Source organism: Anomaloglossus baeobatrachus, chromosome 1, assembly GCF_048569485.1.
Source record: "Anomaloglossus baeobatrachus isolate aAnoBae1 chromosome 1, aAnoBae1.hap1, whole genome shotgun sequence".
Lineage (NCBI taxonomy): Eukaryota > Metazoa > Chordata > Amphibia > Anura > Aromobatidae > Anomaloglossus > Anomaloglossus baeobatrachus.
In genome coordinates, this window is record NC_134353.1 from 525,390,928 (window position 1) to 525,413,868 (window position 22,941).

General features: G+C 44.7%; 1 protein-coding gene across 1 annotated transcript in view; it reads left to right on the plus strand.

Moving 5' to 3' along the window:
* The first annotated feature begins 6,808 nt into the window (after window positions 1–6,808).
* LOC142310926 (uncharacterized) overlaps window positions 6,809–22,941 on the plus strand; it is a 375,823-nt gene continuing 359,690 nt past the window's right edge. The window contains exons 1-3 of the mRNA XM_075348804.1: window positions 6,809–8,321; window positions 10,299–10,436; window positions 10,795–10,904. Of these exons, the coding sequence (XP_075204919.1) occupies window positions 6,809–8,321; window positions 10,299–10,436; window positions 10,795–10,904 (1,761 nt within the window). The remainder of the gene's footprint in view (window positions 8,322–10,298; window positions 10,437–10,794; window positions 10,905–22,941) is intronic.

Genomic DNA, 22,941 nt, shown 5'->3' on the forward strand with positions numbered 1-22,941 from the left:
TACAAAAGATATTGGGCTGATTCAGACATTGACCATGGCCCAGATGATGATTTAACAATTGTGGCCAGTAATGGTCAGCCCTTGCCTCAAATTGGGTATAAAGAAGTAACCATTAAAGTGGGGCGGGTAGAATTGCCATGTCAGGGGATGATAATTGTAGATATTGATCGCAAAGAATCTGACCCACTGCTAACCATTGGTACAAATGTGATAGAAAATTGTATTGCCGAAGTGATAATTTTGTTGCAACAGGCGTCTGAAACTGCCAGCTCCGGGCAGCAGCGTGCCCTACAGAGGGAGATCAGAGCCCTGATGAGGAGGCAGCAGGTAGAGCTGGCCAGAGGAGAAATTGGCAGTGTGAGGGTAAGTGACCCCCTCCCCATTGCAATACCCCCAAGAAGTGAAATGTTGATATGGTGTCGGGCAGCAATAGGCCTCAAGAGTCAGGATTACCAGGCCTTGGTAGAACCGGTGTATTCAGACAGTAGGCCTGGAGTCCTGATAGCCAGAGGGGTGGTAGACGTCCGCAAGGGAAGAGTGCCCGTCCGTGTCCTGAATTGTGGGGAGGAGGAAGCCAAATTGCCCCGGTACGCCACTGTAGCAAAACTGTACACTGTCAGTAACAATACCATCAAAGCAGTGGAACCCTTGATCCCGTCCGACCAGGCGGAAGACAATGGCTCCAAGGGACAGCTGGAAGACTGGTGCCAAAAATTACATGTGGGCACCGACTCCACCCCCTCACACCAAAAGCATGGGGTTTACCGGCTGGTACAGGAGTACGAGTGGGTCTTCAGCAAACACCCCCTAGATTTTGGGCAGGTAAAAGGGGTTAAACATCAAATCCCCACGGGTGATCATCATCCCATTAAAGAGAGATACCGCCCTGTACCCCCAGCACAGTTTCAGCGTGCCAAAGAAATGTTACGGGAAATGAAGGAGGCTGGGGTTATCAGAGATAGCAGTAGCCCTTGGGCAGCTCCACTTGTGCTCGTAAAGAAAAAAGATGGTACAATGAGAATGTGCGTAGATTACAGACAAATTAACCGCATTACACATAAAGATGCTTATCCACTACCCAGAATAGAAGAGTCACTAACGGCCTTAAAATCAGCTAATTATTTCTCCACCCTGGATCTCACCAGTGGGTATTGGCAGGTTCCCGTGGCAGAGGCGGACAAAGAGAAGACTGCATTCACGACACCAATGGGTCTCTGCGAGTTCAATTGTATGCCGTTCGGCTCTGCAATGCCCCAGGGACATTTCAGAGATTGATGGAGTGCTGCTTGGGCCATCACAACTTTGAAACCGTGCTATTGTACCTGGATGACGTCATAGTCTACTCCAAGACCTACGAAGATCACCTGAGGCACTTAGCAGAAGTGATTGAGTCCCTGTTGGAGTATGGCCTGAAGATAAAGCCGTCCAAATGTCACCTCTTGAAGCCAAAGGTACAGTACCTGGGTCATATGGTCAGCGCAGAAGGTGTGGCACCTGATCCGGAGAAAGTCACCGTAATCAAGGACTGGCCAAGACCCACCACGGTAAAGGAGGTGCGGCAGTTCCTTGGGCTGGTGGGCTACTACCGAAGGTTCATTGATGGTTTCACAAAGATAGCAGCGCCTCTTCAAGATCTCCTTGTGGGCCAGCCGAAGCAGGCTAAGAAGCAGAGCCCTCCATTTGAATGGAACAGCCAAATAGAAACATCTTTTGTCCGGCTGAAAGGGGCTCTCACGGGAGAAGAAATTCTGGCCTACCCTGACTACAGCCAGCCGTTTGTACTTTATACAGACGCCAGCAACGTGGGACTGGGAGCAGTTCTGTCCCAGGTGCAGGGAGGCAGAGAGAAGGTGATAGCTTACGCCAGTAGGAAGCTTCGGCCCACAGAAAGGAATCCAGAAAACTACAGTTCCTTCAAGCTGGAGTTCCTCGCTATTGTTTGGGCAGTGACTGAACGCTTCAAGCACTATCTGGCATCGGCCAAGTTCCCCATCTTCACGGACAACAATCCGTTGACACATCTGGCAACAGCCAAGTTAGGTGCGTTGGAACAGCGATGGATGGCCCGGCTGTCTAACTTTGACTTTACCATCAAGTACCGGGCTGGCAAGAAGAATAACAATGCTGATGCGCTGTCCAGAATGCCTCACTTACCCGAGTCTGGAGAAGACCTGGATGAACTCGAAGAGATAGAGTTACCGGCTTTCCATCACAAAGGTGTTTCCCAGTGTGAGCATGCTGTAGGAGTGAAGCGCTCGAGCCAGCACGAGGTCTCGGTCAACCCACTACTCCACCACAATTGGGAAGAGACACAGAACGGTGACCCGGCCGTGCGATTGGTCAAAGAAAAGCTAGCACAAGCTGAGACCCATCTCGGTCCAGACGCTCCACAAGAAGCCCAGCAGTTGTGCAAGGAGAGGGGACGACTGTTCACCTACCAAGGCAAGCTCTGCAAGAGATATGTCAACTGGCGAACGAATAAACTCGTCTGGCAGATAGTGGTCCCACAGAGGGATGCTCCAATGGTCCTAGCAGCTTACCATGATAAAGCAGGACACTTCGGGTGGAAGAAGTTGGAGACCCTACTCCGCGATCGGTTCTACTGGGTGCACATGAGAAAGACGATCGAAAAGTGGTGCCGAGACTGTGGTCCGTGTAACCTGAGGCGGAAGGATGATGCCAGCCAGAGGTCTCCCCTACAGCCAATTGTCACGAAGCAGCCCCTGGAGTTGGTGGCCCTGGACCACGTGAAGTTAACACCAAGCCGGTCAGGCTATGTGTACGCCCTCACCATTGTGGACCATTACTCTAGTTTCCTGGTAGTAGTGCCTGTGAAGGACCAGACAGCCAGAACAGCAGCTAGAGCATTCCAGGCATACTTTTGTCGGCCTCACGGTTATCCGGAAAGGGTACTGACCGATCAAGGTCCTGCATTCGAGGCCGAAGTGTTCCAAGAGTTCTGTAACATGTACGGCTGTAAGAAAATCCGAACAACACCGTACCACCCCCAAACCAATGGATTGTGCGAGAAGATGAACCATGTGGTTATTGATATGCTGAAGACTCTACCTCTGGAAGAAAGAAACCAATGGCCAGAGAAGTTACCAGATCTGGTAGACCTGTACAACCATATCCCACAAAAATTTTGCTAGACTCAGCAGATCACAGGTATTATTGAAAGGGACCAACACCACTACATATCAATAGGGTTAGCTGTTATGGACAACTCTGTCTCAGGGTTCAGTAAGCTGTGGCGCTCCTGCTGTGAGAAAATACAACTCCCAACATGTTGTAACGGCATCCTGTCAAGTTTATCTTCAGTACAGCTGCAGCGCTCAAGGGTATATCTCCTGCCCTATCTGGCCATTAGTTTGTATATGCCACAACCAAATAGGATGGATGTTACGTATATATTAGCATATTTTATTTATTGAAGACGATTCAGTACAGTACCCCATGCTGTACTCTCTTGTCCTTTTTTGTGCGCTATTTTTGAAGGAGTAGTTGTCCACCTTTAGGAACAATATTTTCCTTAATTAAATTAATGATTTTGGAGTGAAAAGTCAAATTTGTAACTGGAATGCTATACAAATTTTTTACAGGCTCATTGTTTCCCTGCACAGTAAGCTTTGATGTAATCTGTGTTGATAAATCAGCTGAAAATAGCTCAGAAAAAAGACATGAAGAAAGAGCTAGGGGTACTTCACACACAGCGAGATCGCTACTGAGATCGCTGCTAAGTCACGGTTTTTGTGACCTCATTAGCGATCTCGCTGTGTGTGACACTGAGCAGCGATCTGGCCCCTGCTGTGAGATCACTTCTCGTTACACACAGCCCTGGTTCGTTTTTTTATTGTTGCTCTCCCGCTGATAAGCACACATCACTGTGTGTGACAGCGAGAGAGCAACAATCCGGAATGTGCAGGGAGCAGGAGCCGGTGTCTGACAGCCTGCGGTAAGCTGTAACCAAGGTAAACATCGGGTAACCAAGGCTCACACAGAGAACAAGTGATAAGGAAAAAAATCTTAATCAGGGAGAAAATAACCAGATGACAGGAGGAATTCCACTGCACACCAAGCAACACGCAGTATATCACCGGACTGGAAAACAACAGCACATGGACCGTTGTAGCAGAAAGTTAAAGATAAATTCCTCCATCTTAAAAAGATGGGGAGTACTTGTGATAGGTCTCCCGCAATATGTGATCAAAAAGTAACCAGTAGACTGGCAGAAATTAACTCCTGCTAGACCGATCACTAATGAGCACACAGTTGGTCGATGCCCGAGCCTGCCTGTTCAACTCAGAAGTACCTGAGAAAGTATATTGAGGGGTGTCAGAATCTGTGGTCTGAACAGGACACTCGGCGAGTCAAGAGCAAAACATCATGTGCATTTCCTGACTTATTGATTCTTAGTTAACTCATTTAATAGCCAATAATAGACAGGGAAATACCAAGGCTATTGAAGGCAAACAGAGCAATATTTAATGAAACCAAAAATTAAGAATTATTTTTAGACAAAAATACATGCAGTTAATTAAAAAAAAGTCTCCAATTGTGGATAACCTCTGGTTCAGTCACCTTACATACTGATATCTAGATCGCCCAAAAAAATATATGTTCTTCATTCTTGAAACGTCTTTAGAAAGAGTAAAGTTTTTGTATTAACCACATATTCTATAGCATATTCATTATGTTCTATCTATAGCAACAATTGGTGAGAAATAAAATATAGCTTTTATTAAAAAGTATTATTAAAAATTCACTTCTCTTAAAACAAAAAACAATGGTGCACAGACACTACTAAGTGAATTACCCTACGGTCAAAAATATATCGCTAAACCAAAGAAGGCTGATAGTGGTCAGTCCTTTAAGGTGACAAACGGTGGTGAGCGAGATGGTACTAATGTCCACAGATAATAGGGGTTACAAACATCAACAATGACATGACACCATCATCATGAGTTGGATAAAACAGAGCAGTCTCACTCATCCAGTGGATTCCATAAAGTTATGATGGCAGCAATGCTATGACTTCTACTTTTTCCAGGTTACAATGATGAAGGGATTTATCCTAAAAGACCCTGCATATTTCTGGCCCGGTTACCCCCGTGATCTCCCACCCTGACAAGTTCAGTCCATATCTAACTCAATTGACTGTGTGACCCTGGACGGTCCCTAACCGTGCCTACCCACAAAGTAAAAAATGCTTTGTGTGTGAATATAGCATGATTATACTTCAGCAACTATAGAAAGATACTGTATAAGAGATCTAAAAACACTGAAGCAGCAAAAAAAAAAAAAAAAAAAAAAGTAATCTATGCAAATGTCAAAACTTTTGGCTTTGACTCTATGTGACAAGGGAGCATTGCCATCTAGCAAGTAATGGTGGTAACATTACACTATTACCAGTGACATAACTATGACTATGAGCCACAGGACAAATTATGGACATGGGCACCCACCCCACAAACACCCTCCTCCACTATTTTTGCTTACGCATGGAGGAAACACTGGGGAATAAAGGTACAAATAGGGCCTTATCTGATGATAAGTTTTACAGACAGAGATTGCGCTCACTTGCTGTAGTTGTGTGCCACACAGGGGCGTAATGATCGCGGTCGCAGGGGTCGCCACTGCGACCAGGCACGGGGCTTCAAAGGGCCCATCCTAGACTTCAGCACTTGGTTCAGCTGGATGTGAAATCGAGTACCACACCCAGCTGACATGTATTGCAGCACTGAGCCCAGTCTGGACCCTGTGCTGCAAACTGCGGCGGAACATGGTCACTGCAGCCGCTCTGGGGTAACACATGTCCCGGCTACTTAAAAAATGCATATGCACTTCTCTCTGCACACATAATCCCGCCCACCTCTTTCCACTGAAGCCGGTGTTGAGAGGTGGGCGGGATTTTGGGCGGGGAGAGCAGTAATAGCAGCACAGTGATCACCCAGCCACCGGCTTTGTGTATCTGCTGGGTGATTGTCTGCTGCTATTAAAGAGAGCGATTTGACTGCTCTCCTGCCCACCTGGAAGTCAGTGGATCCTCCGCTGGGCCCCTGACAATCTCTTCCAATATACAGCACAGGCGCTGTATGTTCCATTTAGGCTTGACCCCTCCGGTCCATCAGAAGAGGGGACAAAGCTGATCATTTCCTCCCCCTCAGCAAAGCCAGCCCACTGCCATTGCTCTATAGTCAGCAGTAGCAGGAGGCAAGGACACAGTGCGACCAGAAGTGAGTACTGGAGCTTCCTGAATGATGTCTCTAGCTTCACTATCCTCTTCTATCCTATTTGCCCCTCACAGCTGCACTCTGCTGCCCCCTCCCCTACAGCTGAACTCTGTTGCCCCCTCCCCACTCCCCTCTTCTCTCCTTCACCTATCCTCCTATTTGCCCCTCACAGCTGCACTCTCCTGCCCCCTCCCCCACTGTCCTGTAGCTGATGATGGCTCATTACTGTCAAACATCCAACTTTCTTATTTCTTTGTGTCAGGGCCCCCCATAGCGACCTAGCTTGGGGGACACATGGTCGCACAGATCCCCCCTTGTTAGCAATTTTTTTATGGGTATTTTAGTATTAGGATTTGTGTTTCTTTTTGAAGTCCTGTAAGGGTTAAATTTTGAGGTTAAGCTGTGGTAAGGCTGCCACGAGCTGGTTTGATCTGGTTTGGCCCGTTTGCGTGGAGAGGGTTTTTATTTGAATCTCATTGGCTAGAAAGAAAAAGTGCAGGAATGTGAATGCTATTTATTACCTGTTCTTGCGGCGTCAGCTGTTAGTCGCCGCTGGATGAAGACGAAAGAAGCAGATGGAGAAGCTCCTCGATCAACTGCTGAAGAGGGCATCGGAGGCCGGAGGAGAAGACTGGCTGCGGAGCTGCTTGCAGGCGTCGGGTCAAGATCCTAGCCCGGCGGAATCAGCGGGTTCGGCGGTGGAGTCGGCCGGAGCAGCAGTCCCGCTGGTGGCGGTGACGGATCCCTCGGCTGTCGGGAGCGGCGTTCCGGAGAAGAGACAGAGGAAAGGTCGTGAGGTCTACTCGCCGCCATCTTCGGTGAATCGGAAGAGGCCGTCGCTGAGGAGGAAGTCGCCGCTCGGGAGGAAGTCCATGCAGAGGAGGAAGTCGCCGCCCCCGGTGAGAGGAATCCCGAGATCTCGCGAGGTCACGCGTCATCACCCTGGGTCGAGCGGCGAGTCAAGATGGCGGCGCTCGGCTGAGACATCTAGCCGCCGCTGCCGTAAAAGCGCAGCGGCGGCCCAGGGAGCTGCTGCGGCCGGCAAAAGAGCTTTGGACTATCCGCAGGAGCGGAGAGCTTGTCCAGAAGTGGCCGCAGCAGCAGCGTGGAGATCGAGATCGGGGTCATCTGATGAAGAGGAGGTCGGATGCGGGTCCCCTGTGGCCTGGCAGGCTGCGAGCTCGCCTCAGGACGAGGCTGGGAGTGCTGAAGATCCCTGCATCGCTGCCGATCCTGGGTTGAACGCCAAGGATGGTGAGTTTTCTAATGATACTGTATGTTTACCATTTAATGTTAGTATGTTAGGTGAGTTTAGGAAAATTGTTATGCAGGTTTTAGGGGAGGTGAATATGGTTAGGGCTCCTTTAAATGTGATCAGTGAGCCTGTTGTTCCAGTCAGAGCAGTGGGTGTTGCTGATTCATGTTTAAAGGAGGCTTTGACTTGTGACATGTCCCCTTTAGGTTTTCATTTAAATGTGGCTCTAAAAGAGCGCATTTGGAATAAGGAATATGTGGATGTCTTTTCTTTGCTCCCTGCTGGTAGAGAACCAGTTAGGAGTGAGAAAAGAGATGACAAAAATGAAGAAGATAGGAAACGTACTGTCCCCAAGTCTTTTCTTAATTGGTTGCAAGCCTTTTGCATTTACTCTGCTGTTTTGGGTGAAAGGTTCCCGGGCTGCTGTAGTGGCCTTTTTCAGCATATTGATAGCATATTAGAGGCTTATCGCAATTTTGGTGGTATGGCCTGGCTCATGTATGATGAGTCCTTTAGACAAAAATTGTCGGTGCACCCTGCTATGAAATGGGGTGTTAAAGACGTTGGTTTATGGATTAATTTGATGCTTCCATTGAGAAACCAAGGGGTCAGGCAACCTTATTCAGTGCAGCAGAGTTCTAGCAAGAAGGGTGTTTGCTTTGCTTTCAATGAAGGGGCTTGTAAGTGGCTTAATAATTGTAGATTTCGGCATGAGTGCTCCTTCTGTGGGGGCACTCATTCCATGTCCAAATGCTACAAGCGAATGGCTCAATCGCAGCAACAAACTGGCGCAAAGGATATGCTTCTCAAGAGCATCGACGCCAGTGAGGCTGGTAAGCATGCAGCCGTGGCTCGATCTGTACCCAGATCGGGAGAAAGCTGATTTACTCTCATTAGGTTTTAATGAGGGTTTTAAGGTTCCTGAATTTAAGGGAGTAGGTTGCATTTGGGTCAATAATTTGGTGTCTGTGGATAGACATAAAGAAGTGGTGCAAGAAAAAATTCTGAAGGAAATTCAATTGGGGAGAGTAGCAGGCCCCTTTGAATCCCCTCCTTTTCGAAATTTTAGACTCTCTCCATTGGGCATTGTGCCTAAGAAGGAGTTAGGAGAATTTAGATTGATTCATCATCTTTCTTTTCCTAAGGGGGCATCGTTGAATGATGATGTTGATAAGTCAGGGTCATCAGTCAATTATGCCTCTTTTGATCAAGCAGTTGATTTGATCAGGAGTCACGGGGATAACGCTTTATTAGCTAAAGCAGACATAAAGTCTGCTTTTAGGCTGTTGCCTGTGAAGCCTGAAGGTTTTAATTCCTTAGGTTTTCAGTTTAATGAAGAATATTATTTTGATATGTGTTTACCAATGGGTTTTACTTTATCTTGTTGTTATTTTGAGGCTTTTTCTACTTTTATTCATTGGTGTGTTAGTTTTGGGTTGGTTAAAGGAGGGGTTTTGCATTATTTAGATGATTTTTTGTTTGTAGGTAGTGCGTCTGACAGTTCTTGTTTGGTTTTATTGAATAGGTTTATGGATTTTTGTTCTAGGTTTGGTATTCCTTTGGCAGAGGAAAAGACGGTGGGTCCTTGTTATTGTTTAGAATTTTTAGGAATTACTGTGGATTCTAGGAGGTTGGAGTGTAGATTACCAGAAATGAAGGTAATGAAGCTGAGGTCAGCTCTGGGTTTGATATTATCCAAGAATAAGGCTACTTTGAAAGAGCTACAGTCTTTATTGGGTCTTCTGAACTTCGCTTTACGAGTTATTCCGATGGGTCGTGTTTTTTCTAGGAGTCTTTACGAGGCCACTAAAGGTTTGCTTTCTCCAGGTGCGCATGTGCGTTTGACTAAAGACTTGAAGGAGGATTTATTGATATGGTCAGAATTTTTGCAAACCTTTAATGGTTGTAGCTATATGCAGCATGCTTTTGTTTCATCGGAGCAATTACAGCTATTTACTGGTGTGTCGGCCGAGGTTGGCTATGGCTGTTGTTTTAAAGGAGCTTGGTCAGCAGAGAGGTGGAATAGCGTTTGGGTTGATAGTCGCGTTTTGGATAACAGGGTCGTACTGGAGTTATTTGCTATTGTTGTAGCTATTGTGGATTGGGGTTGTGATTTACAGAATATGAGGATTTTATTTTTGTCAGAATGCCAAGGAGTGGTTTTTGCTATCAATACGCTGTCTTCAAAATGTATTTGGGCGGCAAGGTTATTGCGGCATTTAGTGTTATTCTGTTTAAAGAGGAATATTTGGTTGAAAGCGCGACATGTTGGTAGGATGGACAATGAGGCAGCTATTTTTCTTTCTCATTTGCAGTTAGAGGATTTTCGGGCTCTGATTCCGGACGCCGAAGTGGAAGGGGTGGCATGTCCTCAGCACCTTTGAGATCTGATTTGGACTTGATGCCTGTGTATATTGAAAGATCCTTGGCTCCAAGAACATGGGCTGATTACTCAGCTGCATGGAGAGTCTGGTCGGGGTTTTGTCAGGGTTTAGGTGTGGATTGTTATGTGGATAATTTACGTACAGTCTTGTTGTTAATTAATAGCTTGGTGGGTAAGAAGTGGTCATTTTCTGCTATTACAAAATTATTGGCTGGTGTTTCATTTTTTCTAAAGCTGGCTGGTTACCCTACGCTAGTTAGCTACTTTCCGGTGAAACAGTTTCTGAAGGGTTATAAGAGAATGGTGTTTAAGCCGGATGAGAGGCATCCAATTTCGTTTAGTTTGCTTGAGAGGCTATGGCAGGTTTTACCTTCAGTTTGTAGGGATGCTTATGAGGTTTGTTTATTCCGAGCTGCTTTTGTTTTAGCATTTTTCGGTGCATTTCGCATCGGGGAGTTGGTGTCTCCGAATAAATCTGTTCAGGGTGGTATTCTTTTTGAAGATGTAAGTTTTGTAAATTCTTCATTTTTAATTTTTCTTAGGAGATCGAAGACGGACCAATCAGGTAAAGGGTGTGTTATAAAATTAAATGAAATTCCTGGCAGTTTTATCTGTCCAGTTTTCAATGCTCGAAATTGGCTTGGAGTAAGGTCTGATCGTGTAGGTGTTCTTTTTCTTCATAAGGACTTTACTCCAACGACAATTTTTCAATTTAATTTTATTTTAAAGAGTTGTCTTTTTAAATTAGGTTTGAGTGAGTTTAAGATTACTTCGCATTCTTTTAGGATTGGAGCTGCTTCTGAAGCAGCTAGAGTAGGTCTAGGGGCCATAGAAATTATGAGGTTAGGAAGATGGGAGTCAAACAGATACAAATTATATGTACGGCCGAAATTGTTTATTTAATTTACTTTCTGTTCTCTTAGGTCCTTTAGTTGTATGGATTTTGGGACATTCATATATCTTCTGGGCCCAGAAGAGGGCATCACAGAGAACCTACACGTTGAACTTATCATTTAATTCTCAACGGTTAAAAGTAATGTGGTTTGGGTTTAGAGGGTTAGCTTGGAGGGATGTAAAATGTAGGTTAAAAGAGTTAGTGGTTCAGAGGCCTAGTCCTAATGCCATTATTATCCATGCTGGAGGAAATGATTTGGGTAAAATTAAGACACTGGTTTTGTTGTCAGAAATGCGCGCTGATTTTGCGTTGTTTAAAATTTGGTTTCCAGGTACGGTTTTTATTTTTTCAGAGATTGTCCCTCGGTTAGCTTGGTGCAACAAAGAATATAAGTTTCTCGAGAAGGTCAGAAAAAGGGTTAATAGGTCTATGTGTAGGTTTATGTTCAGGTTGGGGGGTTTTTCTTTTAGACACGTGGACTTAGAAGGTTTTGTTCTGGGCATTTTTCGGTCAGATTTAGTTCACTTATCGGACATTGGGATGGACATTTTTAATGTTGGGATTCAATCCACTATAGAGAAATGGCTGTGGTTTTTTTGGGGGGGGCCATGACGCTTCGTGTCATGGCTTGTGGGATAATCGCCCAGTTAGTTCTGGGTGGAGTTGGACATTCAATTTATGCTAATGGAATTGAGGTTTTTTGTAATCTATGTATTTAATTATTTATTGATCATTTTGAATTTTGGTAATCCCTTAATAAACACCACGGCCTAATTTTTCCACAATTATTGTGTCTGTTTTTTCTTTATTATTTAATGATAAGGGGAGTGGATCTTGTGCTACCATGTCAGGGCCCCCCATAGCGACCTAGCTTGGGGGACACATGGTCGCACAGATCCCCCCTTGTTAGCAATTTTTTTATGGGTATTTTAGTATTAGGATTTGTGTTTCTTTTTGAAGTCCTGTAAGGGTTAAATTTTGAGGTTAAGCTGTGGTAAGGCTGCCACGAGCTGGTTTGATCTGGTTTGGCCCGTTTGCGTGGAGAGGGTTTTTATTTGAATCTCATTGGCTAGAAAGAAAAAGTGCGGGAATGTGAATGCTATTTATTACCTGTTCTTGCGGCGTCAGCTGTTAGTCGCCGCTGGATGAAGACGAAAGAAGCACCCGCCCTCCCATCCCTTTGGACAGAGCTGTTAGGCTTGTCGTGCTGTTTATTAGTGGGATAATCGCCCAGTTAGTTCTGGGTGGAGTTGGACATTCAATTTATGCTAATGGAATTGAGGTTTTATGTAATCTATGTATTTAATTACTTATTGATCATTTTGAATTTTGGTAATCCCTTAATAAACACCACGGCCTAATTTTTCCACAATTATTGTGTCTGTTTTTTCTTTATTATTTAATGATAAGGGGAGTGGATCTTGTGCTACCATGTATACAGTGTGTTTAAAAATGCAGACATCTACAGTATATAACAAATATATAACAAATATAGTGTGTATGTCTGCATTTGTGTGAATAAGTGACTGTGTACATCCGACATTTTAGTGATAAAATTCAGACATTAAAAAGCATAAATAATACTAAAAGCACCAAAAAAAAACCACTTAAAGCCCTGTGCACATGCTGTGGTTTTTGCCGCAGATTTGCCACGGTTTTGCTGCATGAATTGCTGCAGTCCTTCCCCAGCAAAACCTATGGTAAAAAAAAAGGTGTGCGCACACTGCGGTTTTTTTCACCTACAGGTTTTGCTGCAGAATTTCTGCAGCTAAAGAATGGGCATGTCACTTCTTTTCTGCAGGTACCTGCGGTTTTTCCCATAGATAATGGTAACAAACCGAAGGGACCAACCCACGGCAAAACCGTGGTAAAACCGCATGCGGATTTTGGTGCATTTGTTTGTGATTTTTTTTGCCGCAGGTGGGGAATTCTTTCACAGGGTGTGGGATTTTCTTAAAGGGAACCTGTCATCAGAAATTTCGCCCAAAAGCTAAAAGATTCCCCCTCTGCAGCTCCTGGGCTGCATTCTAGGAAGGTCCCTGTTATTATTGTGCCCCATGTGAGACCAAAATAAAGCCTTTATAAAGTTCTACCTTTTTGTATGCAGCTTCTGTAAATGTGACACGGGGGCGGGCTCTCTGCCGTCCGTTATTCTGCCTCCTGGTCCTGTATGCCGCCCCCATCGCTCCTTTCCATATCTGATGCACCGCCCACTGCTCCAGCCATCCCCGTGCATGCCCAGTGCCAGTCTCACAGGACTGAGCACTGTGACTGCTGGTGATGTGTGCGCAGGCAAGTGATTATGGACGGGGCTGTGACTGTTATCAGCAAGTACCCGGCCATAATCTCGTGAGCGCGCAAACCTCTCCAGCGTCACACTGAGCTCAGTGTAGATGCTAGACTGTATGGGCTGCTTCCAGGGATGACGTCCCTTTGTCATGTGATAGTATTTCGAACACGCCCCTATCACATGACAAAGGGACGTCATCCCTGGAAGCAGCCCATACAGTCTAGCATCTACACTGAGCTCAGTGTGACCGCTGGAGAGGTTTGCGCGCTCAAGAGATTATGGCCGGGTACTTGCTGATAACAGTCACAGCCCCGTCCATAATCACTTGCCTGCGCACACATCACCAGCAGTCACAGTGCTCAGTCCTGTGAGACTGGCACTGGGCATGCACGGGGATGGCTGGAGCAGTGGGCGGTGCATCAGATATGGAAAGGAGCGATGGGGGCGGCATACAGGACCAGGAGGCAGAATAACGGACGGCAGAGAGCCCGCCCCCGTGTCAGATTTACAGAAGCTGCATACAAAAAGGTAGAACTTTATAAAGGCTTTATTTTGGTCTCACATGGGGCACAATAATAACAGGGACCTTCCTAGAATGCAGCCCAGGAGCTGCAGAGGGGGAATCTTTTAGCTTTTGGGCGAAATTTCTGATGACAGGTTCCCTTTAAGAAAATTCCATTTTCTAGTGCGCACATAGCCTAAAAATGGCAAAACTCGTGCACCATTAAAAAAACAACTACCATTTTTATATGCAAAATTAATAAATCTATAATGTTATTTTTAGCACAAATATGTACAGAAAAGAAGGTGAATGGGGCCATATACAAGGATGGGAACATATACGAGGATGGGGGACAATGATACCAGCATGGGATTTGAAAACTGGATGCTGAGGGAATAAGGCCCCTTTCACACTGCGTTTTGCCTTACGTTCAGTGGTCCCGTCGGGGTATCCGTCCGAACTGCCCCTCCCCCACCCTGCAAAACATTTTTCGGACGCATGCGTCGACAGGGCCATGGACTGTAATGGAACACACTACGTTAGCGTGTGCTCTCTCTTGTACCATTTTTGCACATATAAGTTTTCTGCAGACGGACACCCGAACGTAGTCGATTACGTTCGGGTGTCCGTCTGCAGAAAACGTATATGCACAAAAATGGTACAAAACAGAGCACACGCTAACGTAGTGTGTTCCATTACAGTCAATGGCCCTGTTGGCCCATGCGTCCGAAACACGTTTTGCAGGGTGGGGGAGGGGCAGTTCGGACGGATGCCCCGACGGGACCACTGAACGTAAGGCAAAATGCAGTGTGAAAGTAGCCTATGACTCTTTCCCTCAGAACCCAGCTTCTGTGGGCTTTGCTATACATTTGTCCCTGAACCCCACTTTCCCATGCTCTACTAAACATCTTTCCCTCAACACCCAGCTTTCCCATGTTCTATAACACATCTTTCCCTCAGCATGCTCTGATATCAAAGGCAAGCTGGGTGCTGAGGTAAAGATGTACAGCAGAGGATTGGAAAGCTGGATGCTGAGGTAAATATGCATAGCAGAACAGAACAAGAACAGAACAAGCTGGGTGCTGAAGGAAAGAGGGATATCAGAGCATGGGAAAACTTGGTGCTGAGGAAAATATGTAAAGAAGACCATGAGAGGGCAGGGTGCTGAGGGAAAGATCCGAGTGTCAGCATAATTATCCTGTACTCCGAGCTGGGGGGAGGTGATAGGAGACGGAGGGGGGGGGGGGGGGGAGGTCCAAATTTTGCACCTGGGCCCATTGAACTCTAGTTACGCCACTGGTGCCACACAATCCATGAGTGAAGAAGATGTAGCTTTTGTAGATCCACGTGTGTACAGTCAGTACAGGCAATAAAGGAAATGAAAAAAGCTAGCGTTTTTTCTGCTCTGCTCTTGAAGACTTCAGGATGGAAGAGTCCAGGAAACAACAATACATCAAATGCGGTATATTCTACTTTGAAGGAAAGGAAGAAGCTAGATAGCTTAAAAACGCATAGAATAAACCGTATTTGATCCATTGACGTTCACTGGTCTCTTCCATCCTGAAGTCAACAGCAGCATAGAAAAATTAATTAAAGTTAATGACACGTGTCTGACACAAGTTCAGACCAGAGTTCTGTACTGGCCTCAGGACTCCTGATCCAAACTCAACAACTTGATAATTACACTTGAAGCTGCTTTCATCAAGACATTAATACATTGTAGTCCATATTTGGACCATAAAGTTATGTTCGTACAACATTTGTTCAGGTCATCCACTCAAAAAAACACCTTAAAAAGTGCTTTAAAAATGCTCAAAAGAACTTTCCCTTTGATTTCTATGTAAAAATGACTTTACTCCTAATCCCATGTTTAAAGAAGTCTTTATAAACCCTGTTTTTAATTGCTAAGTAGGCTTTTGACTAGTTGATTAGACGTTAGTTTTCCCAGACTAGTCAGCCCTCTCAGCCCTGTGGGCATGATAAGAAGAATTTGCAAGAGGCGGCGTCACCGCTAGCGCTCTGCAAAGCTCGTGCATGACCTTGGATTCCTTAACAACATCATTGTGCCTCTAAAGCTGGGTGTACGCGTACTGGCTTCAGAGTGGCTCACTGCACTTGTCCACAAGTAAGGGAGCTTTGTTTCTAACTTCCGTACATGTGCACTGCACTTCTCTGAATCTGGGACACATACACCCAGCTTCAGAGACACAATGATACTGTGAAGAAATGCGCGAGATTTAAAGAGCGCTGGAGATGACGTCTCTGTTTGCAAATAATGTTATCGCGCCCATTGGGGTTTGATAACATGCTGAGAGGGCCAACTAGTCTGGAGAAACTAATGCCCCATGGATTAGTCAAAATTCAAATGCCTGATGGATTAGTCAAAAGCCTAATAACCCATGGATTACTCAAAAGCCTAATGCCCCATGGATTAGTCAAAATCCTAATGCCCAATGGATTAGTCAAAAGCCTAGTGACCCATGGATTAGTCAAAAGCCTTGTGCCCCATGGATTAGTCAAAAGCCTTGTGCCCCATGGATTAGTCAAAAGCCTAGTGCCCCTTGGATTAGTCAAAATTCTAATGCCCCATGGATTAGACAAAAGCCTAATGCCCCATGGATTAGACAAAAGCCTAATGCCCCATGGATTAGACAAAAGCCTAATGCCCCACGGATTAGTCAAAAGCCTAATGACCCATGGATTAGTAAAAAACCTAATGCCCGATGGATTAGTCAAAAGCCTAATGCCCGATGGATTAGTCAAAAACCTAATGACCCATGGATTAGTCAAAAGCCTAGTGCCCTATGGATTAGCCAAAAGCATAGTGCTCCATGGATTAGTCAAAAACATAGTGCCCCATGGATTAGTCAAAAGCCTAATGACCAATGGAATAGTCAAAAGCCTAATGCCCATGGATTAGTCAAAAGCCTAATGCCCCATGGATTAGTCAAAATCCTAATGCCCCATGGATTAGTCAAAAGCCTAAGGGGTGCTTCACACATAGCGAGCTCACTGCCGAGATCGCTGCTGAGTCACGCTTTTTGTGACGCAGCAGTGACCTCATTAGCGAAGACGGACCAATCAGGTAAAGGGTGTGTTATAAAATTAAATGAAATTCCTGGCAGTTTTATCTGTCCAGTTTTCAATGCTCGAAATTGGCTTGGAGTAAGGTCTGATCGTGTAGGTGTTCTTTTTCTTCATAAGGACTTTACTCCAACGACAATTTTTCAATTTAATTTTATTTTAAAGAGTTGTCTTTTTAAATTAGGTTTGAGTGAGTTTAAGATTACTTCGCATTCTTTTAGGATTGGAGCTGCTTCTGAAGCAGCTAGAGTAGGTCTAGGGGCCATAGAAATTATGAGGTTAGGAAGATGGGAGTCAAACAGATACAAATTATATGTACGGCCGAAATTGTTTATTTAATTTACTTTCTGTTCTCTTAGGTCCTTTAGTTGTATGGATTTTGGGACATTCATATATCTTCTGGGCCCAGAAGAGGGCATCACAGAGAACCTACACGTTGAACTTATCATTTAATTCTCAACGGTTAAAAGTAATGTGGTTTGGGTTTAGAGGGTTAGCTTGGAGGGATGTAAAATGTAGGTTAAAAGAGTTAGTGGTTCAGAGGCCTAGTCCTAATGCCATTATTATCCATGCTGGAGGAAATGATTTGGGTAAAATTAAGACACTGGTTTTGTTGTCAGAAATGCGCGCTGATTTTGCGTTGTTTAAAATTTGGTTTCCAGGTACGGTTTTTATTTTTTCAGAGATTGTCCCTCGGTTAGCTTGGTGCAACAAAGAATATAAGTTTCTCGAGAAGGTCAGAAAAAGGGTTAATAGGTCTATGTGTAGGTTTATGTTCAGGTTGGGGGGTTTTTCTTTTAGACACGTGGACTTAGAAGGTTTTGTTCTGGGCATTTTTCGGTCAGATTTAGTTCACTTATCGGACATTGGGATGGACATTTTTAATGTTGGGATTCAATCCACTATAGAGAAATGGCTGTGGTTTTTTTGGGGGGGGCCATGACGCTTCGTGTCATGGCTTGTGGGATAATCGCCCAGTTAGTTCTGGGTGGAGTTGGACATTCAATTTATGCTAATGGAATTGAGGTTTTTTGTAATCTATGTATTTAATTATTTATTGATCATTTTGAATTTTGGTAATCCCTTAATAAACACCACGGCCTAATTTTTCCACAATTATTGTGTCTGTTTTTTCTTTATTATTTAATGATAAGGGGAGTGGATCTTGTGCTACCATGTCAGGGCCCCCCATAGCGACCTAGCTTGGGGGACACATGGTCGCACAGATCCCCCCTTGTTAGCAATTTTTTTATGGGTATTTTAGTATTAGGATTTGTGTTTCTTTTTGAAGTCCTGTAAGGGTTAAATTTTGAGGTTAAGCTGTGGTAAGGCTGCCACGAGCTGGTTTGATCTGGTTTGGCCCGTTTGCGTGGAGAGGGTTTTTATTTGAATCTCATTGGCTAGAAAGAAAAAGTGCGGGAATGTGAATGCTATTTATTACCTGTTCTTGCGGCGTCAGCTGTTAGTCGCCGCTGGATGAAGACGAAAGAAGCACCCGCCCTCCCATCCCTTTGGACAGAGCTGTTAGGCTTGTCGTGCTGTTTATTAGTGGGATAATCGCCCAGTTAGTTCTGGGTGGAGTTGGACATTCAATTTATGCTAATGGAATTGAGGTTTTATGTAATCTATGTATTTAATTACTTATTGATCATTTTGAATTTTGGTAATCCCTTAATAAACACCACGGCCTAATTTTTCCACAATTATTGTGTCTGTTTTTTCTTTATTATTTAATGATAAGGGGAGTGGATCTTGTGCTACCATGTATACAGTGTGTTTAAAAATGCAGACATCTACAGTATATAACAAATATATAACAAATATAGTGTGTATGTCTGCATTTGTGTGAATAAGTGACTGTGTACATCCGACATTTTAGTGATAAAATTCAGACATTAAAAAGCATAAATAATACTAAAAGCACCAAAAAAAAACCACTTAAAGCCCTGTGCACATGCTGTGGTTTTTGCCGCAGATTTGCCACGGTTTTGCTGCATGAATTGCTGCAGTCCTTCCCCAGCAAAACCTATGGTAAAAAAAAAGGTGTGCGCACACTGCGGTTTTTTTCACCTACAGGTTTTGCTGCAGAATTTCTGCAGCTAAAGAATGGGCATGTCACTTCTTTTCCGCAGGTACCTGCGGTTTTTCCCATAGATAATGGTAACAAACCGAAGGGACCAACCCACGGCAAAACCGTGGTAAAACCGCATGCAGATTTTGGTGCATTTGTTTGTGATTTTTTTTGCCGCAGGTGGGGAATTCTTTCACAGGGTGTGGGATTTTCTTAAGAAAATTCCATTTTCTAGTGCGCACATAGCCTAAAAATGGCAAAACTCGTGCACCATTAAAAAAACAACTACCATTTTTATATGCAAAATTAATAAATCTATAATGTTATTTTTAGCACAAATATGTACAGAAAAGAAGGTGAATGGGGCCATATACAAGGATGGGAACATATACGAGGATGGGGGACAATGATACCAGCATGGGATTTGAAAACTGGATGCTGAGGGAATAAGGCCCCTTTCACACTGCGTTTTGCCTTACGTTCAGTGGTCCCGTCGGGGTATCCATCCGAACTGCCCCTCCCCCACCCTGCAAAACATTTTTCGGACGCATGCGTCGACAGGGCCATGGACTGTAATGGAACACACTACGTTAGCGTGTGCTCTCTCTTGTACCATTTTTGCACATATACGTTTTCTGCAGACGGACACCCGAACGTAGTCGATTACGTTCGGGTGTCCGTCTGCAGAAAACGTATATGCACAAAAATGGTACAAAACAGAGCACACGCTAACGTAGTGTGTTCCATTACAGTCAATGGCCCTGTTGGCCCATGCGTCCGAAACACGTTTTGCAGGGTGGGGGAGGGGCAGTTCGGACGGATGCCCCGACGGGACCACTGAACGTAAGGCAAAATGCAGTGTGAAAGTAGCCTATGACTCTTTCCCTCAGAACCCAGCTTCTGTGGGCTTTGCTATACATTTGTCCCTGAACCCCACTTTCCCATGCTCTACTAAACATCTTTCCCTCAACACCCAGCTTTCCCATGTTCTATAACACATCTTTCCCTCAGCATGCTCTGATATCAAAGGCAAGCTGGGTGCTGAGGTAAAGATGTACAGCAGAGGATTGGAAAGCTGGATGCTGAGGTAAATATGCATAGCAGAACAGAACAAGAACAGAACAAGCTGGGTGCTGAAGGAAAGAGGGATATCAGAGCATGGGAAAACTTGGTGCTGAGGAAAATATGTAAAGAAGACCATGAGAGGGCAGGGTGCTGAGGGAAAGATCCGAGTGTCAGCATAATTATCCTGTACTCCGAGCTGGGGGGAGGTGATAGGAGACGGAGGGGGGGGGGGGGGAGGTCCAAATTTTGCACCTGGGCCCATTGAACTCTAGTTACGCCACTGGTGCCACACAATCCATGAGTGAAGAAGATGTAGCTTTTGTAGATCCACGTGTGTACAGTCAGTACAGGCAATAAAGGAAATGAAAAAAGCTAGCGTTTTTTCTGCTCTGCTCTTGAAGACTTCAGGATGGAAGAGTCCAGGAAACAACAATACATCAAATGCGGTATATTCTACTTTGAAGGAAAGGAAGAAGCTAGATAGCTTAAAAACGCATAGAATAAACCGTATTTGATCCATTGACGTTCACTGGTCTCTTCCATCCTGAAGTCAACAGCAGCATAGAAAAATTAATTAAAGTTAATGACACGTGTCTGACACAAGTTCAGACCAGAGTTCTGTACTGGCCTCAGGACTCCTGATCCAAACTCAACAACTTGATAATTACACTTGAAGCTGCTTTGATCAAGACATTAATACATTGTAGTCCATATTTGGACCATAAAGTTATGTTCGTACAACATTTGTTCAGGTCATCCACTCAAAAAAACACCTTAAAAAGTGCTTTAAAAATGCTCAAAAGAACTTTCCCTTTGATTTCTATGTAAAAATGACTTTACTCCTAATCCCATGTTTAAAAAAGTCTTTATAAACCCTGTTTTTAATTGCTAAGTAGGCTTTTGACTAGTTGATTAGACGTTAGTTTTCCCAGACTAGTCAGCCCTCTCAGCCCTGTGGGCATGATAAGAAGAATTTGCAAGAGGCGGCGTCACCGCTAGCGCTCTGCAAAGCTCGTGCATGACCTTGGATTCCTTAACAACATCATTGTGCCTCTAAAGCTGGGTGTACGCGTACTGGCTTCAGAGTGGCTCACTGCACTTGTCCACAAGTAAGGGAGCTTTGTTTCTAACTTCCGTACATGTGCACTGCACTTCTCTGAATCTGGGACACATACACCCAGCTTCAGAGACACAATGATACTGTGAAGAAATGCGCGAGATTTAAAGAGCGCTGGAGATGACGTCTCTGTTTGCAAATAATGTTATCGCGCCCATTGGGGTTTGATAACATGCTGAGAGGGCCAACTACTCTGGAGAAACTAATACCCCATGGATTAGTCAAAATTCAAATGCCTGATGGATTAGTCAAAAGCCTAATAACCCATGGATTACTCAAAAGCCTAATGCCCCATGGATTAGTCAAAATCCTAATGCCCAATGGATTAGTCAAAAGCCTAGTGACCCATGGATTAGTCAAAAGCCTTGTGCCCCATGGATTAGTCAAAAGCCTTGTGCCCAATGGATTAGTCAAAAGCCTAGTGCCCCTTGGATTAGTCAAAATTCTAATGCCCCATGGATTAGACAAAAGCCTAATGTCCCATGGATTAGATAAAAAGCCTAATGCCCCATGGATTAGACAAAAGCCTAATGCCCCACGGATTGGTCAAAAGCCTAATGACCCATGGATTAGTAAAAAACCTAATGCCCGATGGATTAGTCAAAAGCCTAATGCCCGATGGATTAGTCAAAAACCTAATGACCCATGGATTAGTCAAAAGCCTAGTGCCCTATGGATTAGCCAAAAGCATAGTGCTCCATGGATTAGTCAAAAACATAGTGCCCCATGGATTAGTCAAAAGCCTAATGACCAATGGAATAGTCAAAAGCCTAATGCCCATGGATTAGTCAAAAGCCTAATGCCCCATGGATTAGTCAAAATCCTAATGCCCCATGGATTAGTCAAAATCCTAATGCCCCATGGATTAGTCAAAAGCCTAATGCCCCATGGATTAGTCAAAAAACTTAATGAGCTATGGATTAGTCAAAAGCCTAATGCCCGATGGATTAGTCAAAAGCCTAATGACCCATGCGTTAGTCAAAATCCTAATGCCCCATGGAATAGTCAAAAGCCTAATGCCCCATGGATTAGTCAAAAAACTTAATGACCTATGGATTAGTCAAAAGCCTAATGCCCCATGGATTAGTCAAAAGTCTAATGACCTATGGATGGATTAGTCAAAAGTCTAATTAGCATATTAAAAAAACAGGGTTTATAAATATTTTTTAAAACATGGAATTAGGAGTAAAACACAATAAAGGGCTAGTTATGTAGGGTATTTAGTAATAAATATACAAATACTGGTGGGTTAACTTGAAGGGCATGAAGGACCTGTCAGGTTCCCTTGAAAAAAGTGAACAAAAAACATTTCCAATGTGAGACAATAGAACATTACAAACACAGCTACAGACAGTGTACACACTTGCAAGCATCATATACACCGACTCTCGCTACCTGCCTTGATTGTCAGAAATTAATGCTCAGACAAGTACTGTCTAAACTGAAGGTCATCAGGTAAAAACTCTCTGACCCATCCCTTTGACTAACCCACACTCACATTCCGATGTGCTGCCGGCCAGAACAGAAGGAATCAAATGCAGGAGTGGCACAGGTAAATGAATGATGAAGGTAAAGTATCACCCTTAGGCGGGCTTTGCACACTACGACATCGCAGCCCGATGCTGCGATGCCGAGTGCGATAGTGCCCGCCCCCGTCGCAGCAGCGATATGTGGTGATAGCTGGCGTAGCGAAAGTTATCGCTACGCCAGCTTCACACACACACTCACCTGCCGTGCGACGTCCCTGTGGCCGGCGACCCGCCTCCTTGTTAAGGGGGTGGGTCGTGCGGCGTCACTGCGACGTCACACGGCAGGCAGCCAATCAGAGCGGAGGGGCGGAGATGAGCAGGATGTAAACATCCCGCCCACCTCCTTCCTTCCGCATATCCTACGGAAGCCGCAGTGAGGCCGGTAGGAGACGTTCCTCGCTCCTGCGACTTCACACACAGCGATGTGTGATGCCGCAGGAGCGAGGAACAACATCGGACCGTCGCGTCAGCGTAATCATGGATTACGCCGACGCTGCACCGATGATACGATTACGAC